Raw genomic sequence first — 6,387 nt, forward strand, 5'->3', positions numbered from 1 at the left:
ATCACAGTTTTTCCTCCAAAACCATATTGTATCTAACGGACGTCTGTTGAGCCAGGCCCGTTTGGGTTCCTTCTCTGCTTTGAGGCCCACAGTGACCCTGCGAGGAGGACTGGAACCTCCTGTTCACTCACGTGACCCGGGGGAGCCCCAGCTGGAAGCGGCAGAGCCGTGGGCCCCAGACTCTGCTCCCAGGCAGGCCACGTAGTGTGGCGCGCAGGAGCACGGCGCTGGCGTCAGCCCTGGGCCTGAACCCTGGCGCGGGTGCCCCCGTGTTCCTGTGGGGGTGGCGTGCGCCCCTGGGGGCGGGGCGAGCCGCCGTGTTGGGTGCCAGTGTTGGGCCCTCCCGGGAATCGCCATCCCCGTCCTGGTTATCGTTGCCAGCGTCATGTTACCCAGGGCCAGCGCTGTGGGGTTCTTTCAGTTAGATGGTGGCCCTTAAACAGCAAAGGGGACGTGTAGATAAGCGTTTGGAGAGGAGCTGTAGGAATCTGAGAGGTTCAAGTTTCTCGATGCCCCGTGTCTAATTCTGTTGGCTGGAGCAGTCAGATGTTTCAGTTCTTTTTCCACAAACACACCACCATTTCCAAGAAACGCGAGTCAGACAGGCTCAGCGCTGCCTCGTGCACCACAGTCCTGCCCCTCGGGGGCCTGTGTCTGGGCAGGACGTGCCAAGACAGTCCCTCAACTTCCTCATTTGGTGGGAGGCCGCTGCTGTGGTGACACGATGCTTCACTTCCTTTTGGGGTGGAGCTCACCTCTGGAGTCCTGGCGACAGTGTTCTGAGTTACTGATCTCAGAGGGTGGGCGGGCCCTGGTAGCCTGACCAGAAACGTTCAGTGCCTGAGGTACTTGCCTGATGGGAGGAAATGTCTGAAGAGGCCACAGCCGCGAGGGCGGGGCGAGGGGGAGCTGCCAGCATCTCTGGGCGTGTCTGCGCAGCACGTGCTTGGGTCCTCGCAGCCGCCCTGTGAGGGCGGGGAGCCCCTTAGCTCTGTTTTATAGCTAAACCCACTGCAGCTCTGTGATCAGGGTGAAGTCCCACACCCGGCAAGTGGCAGAGCCACGTTCAGGCCCCAGCTTGGGTGACTGCAGGTCCCCATCAATTGCTTTGTCACAGTTCTTCCTCTCTGGGGTGGATCTGGTGATATGGAATGTTCTCGGGCAGCGCGGGTCATAACTGACCATGCTGTGTCCTCGGGCCAGGCTTTCTAAGGCTGGGGACTGTGACCTCATCGTTGTACTTCATCACTCCTGGAGGTACTACTTCCTGAACGGCGACCGGGTGGGTAGATGAAGTTCCAGGGGAACAGCATTTATCTAAAACTTACCCCCAAAATAATACAAGAAATCGTCGTAGATTAGGAAATAGCAGTATTCATACGGGACTGTGTGGGTACGAACACCCGTCGTATCCCCCGAAGCTCGCCCTCTGCTGCCCAGGCGCAGCCTCTGTGCCCGGCTCTGGGCCGCAGGGTGGTCATGTGTGTCTCGCACATGCAGGTGCTGTCCCACCACGGTGCAGGGCTGTGCGCCCGACTTTACCGGCACTGATGCTTTGCTGCCCAGAGCAGGGACGACAGAAGGAAAGGACGCCTCTGGGGTCCGCTGGACTTGCCTTGGGCCCTGCCTCCTGTGCTCTCTGCTTCTTCCTCAGTGAAGTGGAGGTGCTGGTGCGTCCTTCCAGGGCTGGGGGTTCCCTGAGCGCTGGCCTCCGCAGCCCCGACGGCCTCCGGGGACCCCCTGTGCTGACTGACCCCTCCGGCCTCATGTGGACAAAGGAACAGACCCGGGAGGAGGGGGAGGGCATGGTGGTGAGACACCCCAGGGTCCTCCTCTGGCCTTGCCAGTACCTCTGGCAGTGGCCTCTCGCCTCTGAGCCTGTTTCCCGTCTGAAGGATGAGCACGGTGGTGGCACGCAGGTGTTTGTGTAGCGAGGGCGGAGTGCTTTCTGAAGTGGTCGGCATGGGTGTGGTGGTGAGTTCTGTGGCACTTTTCGAGGAACAGCTGAGGGGCTGCGAGGTGAGTGCTGGCCAGTTCCCCGACCAGTCTTCCTGGGGCAGCACCTTGACCGGAGGGACCATGTCTGAGTCTTATCCTCAGCCTCTCAGAAACGGGACTTTCCTCAGAAGCCACGCTGTGGGGGAATGTCACCTGGCGGCACTTTGTTACGAAAGTACCTGGAGAGCCCTGCCCGGTACCCTGCGCAAGGCTCCGTCCGCCCTGGCCTTGCACAGGGTACGGAGGTGCTGAGGCACCTGTGCAGCCCCTCAGGGGGCCGCGGAGTAGGGGGTGGTCAGGGTCAGCAGGCGAGCCCCAAGATATGGAGGAGGCCTCAGAGAAAGCACTGATCCTTGGAGCTTGGGTGTCTGCTGGCAGCTGCATCTCTGCACACCCTAGGGACCAGTCCCCACTGCAGGATCCCAGCTCAAAGGATGGCTGTGAGGCCTGGGAGATAACCTGGGTTTGGGTCTTCCTTGGAAATCCAGGGCAGGCCGCCTGTCCCGGTGACGGGGCCCTGAGGATGAGTGGGGTCATGAACAGTAAGCACCGGGCAGTCTCAGGCAGCTAGAAGACGTTTAGTAACTGCAGCTCGAGCCTGACTCTGAACTTGAACTTGCTCACCCCAGCCTCGGGCTTGCATTGGGATCGATGCAAGGGTCGATGCAACTCTTCCCTTAGACGTTTATCACAGCACTGTCGAGCGCTGGGCCTCGCATCACGTGCTGGGGACACAGAGTGAGCAAAACTGGGCCGGCCCACGGTCTGGGGAGGGAGCCGGAGGTCAGCCCCGCATCTCGCTGAAGTAGTTTTACAGATAGAGAGGAAACAGGGTTTTATGACAGCGCTAACAGAGGAACCTTCCCTCTGCAGAGGAAGTGACACTCAGCTGAAGGCTGGATAGAAGGCACCTGGACTGGGGGTGGGGACCATGGTCCAGGGCAGAAGGAGCAGCCTGTGCCCGAGTGGGCATGGTGGGCGCAAGGAGCTGCGGCTGGGCGCTCTGGAAGAGGGGACAAGGTGCGCCTGGAGGTGGGCAGTAAGGGGTTTGGTTCTTCAGCCTAAGAATGGCGGAGCATCACAGGGCTGGGCCTCGCAGAGCTCAGGTCGCTGGACAGGGTTGCAGAAGGGCAAGGGTGGGCCCAGAGGGCGGTTAGGAGGGGGAGGGTGGCCGTGGACATGGAGCATTGTTACGGACTGGGGAGCTTTTGAGAAGGTAGCAGCCACAGGACCCAGGGCAGCCTGGGAGGCCCGCCCTCCCGTGCCCAGCACCTGAGGGGCACGGAGCTCCTGTCCACTTCCTGGCTGGCCCGACAGCCTGCGGCACGGGACACCAGCGCCTCGTGCCGGGCCCCCGTCCACTTGTTTGAGTCCCCGGGCTGCGTCCTGCCTGCCCGCCCTGCTTTCCACGGTCAGCGCTCCTGCTCTCTGACTGCGCCCATTTGCCGTGTCTCCCTCTGGGTGGTGGCCCACCTGCCACTGGAGGCCCAGAGTGAATGCACTTCCTGGCTGGCTTACGGTGGGGAGGGGGTGTGAAGTGGGCCCCGCTCGTTGCAGGCGTCAGGTGGAGAAGAGCGGAGACACGAAGGAGTGCTGGGCTGACCCAGCAGCCGCAGGTTTCGGTAGTGGCTTCTCCTGAAGCCTGCAACGTCGGCCTGCCCACCGGCCCCACCGGCCCTCCAGCGCCCTTTGCCCAGGAGCCCTACCGGCAGCTCCTCCTCCCCCAGCGCGGACAGCGGAGGGGAACGAACACGGTTAAGAGGTTCATCTCCTGCTTCACTAGTCGGCTTTCATGAATAAACGTCCGTGGGCCTCTGTGACCCCTGCCTCTGCCCTGTGAGCTGGCCGTAGGGTAGTTACCGCAGCCAGGTTTTCTGTACGTCCTGGCTTTCCACCGTGTCTGGTTGGGGGAACCGGGAGGCCCCACCAGCCATGCCACCCAGCCACGCCGGGGGCCTCCCTGGACCGTCTCCAGCGTTGCCCGTAAAGTGGCGCGGCTGGAAGTGATCACGGATGGTCCCCTCGGAGGCTCCAGGCAGCAGGGCTGGGGGCACCTGCTGTGCTGCTCCCTGGGGGTGGGGCTGGGGGGCTCTGGGGAGGAGAGGAAGAAGTGGGCGCTTGGGTAGGGGGTGGAGTTCATGCTGTGGGATCACTGCCTCCCTTTCCCGGCCTCTGTCCTCATCTGGGGGGCTGGGCAGGCCTCACACGTGGGGCTGCCGTGCAAGATCCATGATTCCCATCTGTGAAGGCACAAGGAAGGCGCCAAGAAGATGCGGGGGCGGGGGTCCTTGCCTCGGTTTCCTTTTAGGTCTTACCTAAGTTTTCCCCACTAGAGGTTCTGCAAGAGGCCGGCGTGGATGCCTGTTGACTGGGGTTGGTGAAAGCGTGTGCGGCGAGGGGCATGTGGACCTCTCCCCGTTTCTGGGCCTCGGGCCATGGGAGCAGAGATACAGGGTGGGAAGAGGGCCAGGTGTGCCAGTTTCATAAAAGATGCGTCTTCCTGTTGTGTCCCTGCAGAAGGAAGGGGAGTTCACCCTGCACGGCCGGGCCATCCTGGAGATGGAGCAGTACATCCGGGAGACGTACCCCGACGCCGTGAAGGTCTGCACCATCTGTCACAGCCTCCTCATCCAGGTACCGCAGGGCCGGGGACGGGTACTTTCTAGAACTCTCTCTCTGGGCCCCAGGCCTTCCTCCAGCGTGAGCAGAAGATGGGCGTCTCCGCAGAAGTGTCTGAGGATGAGCACACGAAGGCCCGCCTCTCCTCCCTGGTCCCTCTGTTCTCGTCCCAGGGCTCTTTCTACTTTTTTCCAGATAAGGCTCTCAGAGGTCTTCTGTGTGGTCCATATTATCTCAACAGCTGTGTGGTGAACACCTTTCCGTCTCAACCATGGTTTCCCTGTCATCTGTTTTCCCCTGTGTACTTTGTAGGGCTGCAGAGCAGAGCAGCTGGACCGGTGCTGGATGTTTGTTTCCTTTTTATCTTTTTGCGATCGTCACCTACACCGGGATAGGCCTCTTTGCACGTCCATCCTTGGGCACCTGGTTGTTTTCTTGGGTTGAATTACTAGGAGTGGAGTTTCTGGAACAGAGTGCACACACGACTGTTGAAAGCTTTGCTCCACGTTGCTAAAGTGCCTTCTGCAAAGCGGCCGTCCTCACGCCCACTGCAGGACCCACACGTGCTGGGAGCCTGGGACTAGCCTTGCTGCTCCAAGGGCCTGGCCTGCCGCTCTCGCTGCCGCGCTCCGGCCTTTGGAGCCTTGAGCTTCCTCCCCGTGTGCTCATTCGTCAGATTCTTTACTAAAACTCACTGCACTAAGTTAGACTTACGGGTTGTTCTTATTATTAATCTGGGGCCTAGAAGACAAAAATACTGAGCCTGCGGGACGTTTTCCTTGCAGTTTCCTGAAGGTTTATGAACACGGCGGGCTCCACGGCCATCACCTTTCTCATTTCAGGGTCAAAGCTGCGAGACCTGTGGAATCAGGATGCACTTGCCTTGTGTGGCCAAGTACTTCCAGTCCCATTCGGAGCCGCGCTGCCCCCACTGTAACGACTACTGGCCCCACGAGATACCAGGTTCGTGTCCCTAAGCCGCTGTCTCCTCCTGGCCTCTGGGCGGCTGGGCTGGCAGGGCTGCGAGCGTGCCCGAGTTGTGGTGCGTGGCCCTGAGGGGCCACGGGGGGCAGGGAGGCAGGGTGCGCCAACAGAGCTGCCACGTGTGCGCAGGACCCGAGCTGCACACGCTGAAGCAGCTTCTGCTGTAAGCTGAGGCCAGCTTTTGCTTGCCCTGTTCCACAGGGCTCCCTAGACCCTGGTAGACATCCTGAGGCATGTGAGGGTCTGGTGTAGACGAGGCTCTCTCCCCGGCAGCTGTCTCGGGAGGGGAGGTATAAGCGGTGTCCCCAGCTCCCTCTGTTTATCTGTCAACTGGGACTAATTCTGCCTTCCTGGAGAGTAGAATGTCCCATAGGACAGAGTCCTTGGCACACAGCCGTGGCTGTGGATGGCAGCCGGCCACACCGTTCACAGTATTTTCTGGCTTTTCTGCATACAGAAGTCTTTGACCCCGAGAAGGAGAGGGAGGCCAGCATCTCCAAATCGAACAAAAGGTCCTTGCGATCCAGGCAGCACTAGCCGGCCACCGCCTTCAGGGGAGTGACCGGCACGCCCCGTTTGGAAGAGAGGCATCAGTTTCGTGTTTCCCGTGATTCACGTCCTTTATCTTTTACGTTCACTTGTTAACAGGTTTGGAATAAACTTACTAAGCAGCCACCTCGGCCTCATCTGTGGTTGGGTGCCCCTCTTTCCTGGAGCTCACTGAGAGTTGGGAGCCCCCCGGCTTGGGCTCCGGAGTGAGGCTGGCAGAGCTCCTCCTGCCCAGCA

General features: G+C 60.6%; 1 protein-coding gene across 5 annotated transcripts in view; it reads left to right on the plus strand.

The window, feature by feature from the left end:
- Positions 1-6,276, plus strand: part of NSMCE1 (NSE1 homolog, SMC5-SMC6 complex component) — a 32,994-nt gene extending 26,718 nt beyond the window's left edge. For all 5 annotated transcript variants that reach the window (XM_067706331.1, XM_067706335.1, XM_067706334.1 and 2 more), the window contains 3 exons: positions 4,516-4,632; positions 5,460-5,580; positions 6,059-6,276. In XM_067706331.1, coding sequence (XP_067562432.1) covers positions 4,516-4,632; positions 5,460-5,580; positions 6,059-6,138 — 318 coding nt within the window. In that variant the 3' untranslated portion in view covers positions 6,139-6,276. The remainder of the gene's footprint in view (positions 1-4,515; positions 4,633-5,459; positions 5,581-6,058) is intronic.
- Positions 6,277-6,387: the final 111 nt, after the last annotated feature.

Source organism: Pseudorca crassidens, chromosome 15, assembly GCF_039906515.1.
Source record: "Pseudorca crassidens isolate mPseCra1 chromosome 15, mPseCra1.hap1, whole genome shotgun sequence".
Taxonomy (NCBI): Eukaryota; Metazoa; Chordata; class Mammalia; order Artiodactyla; family Delphinidae; genus Pseudorca; species Pseudorca crassidens.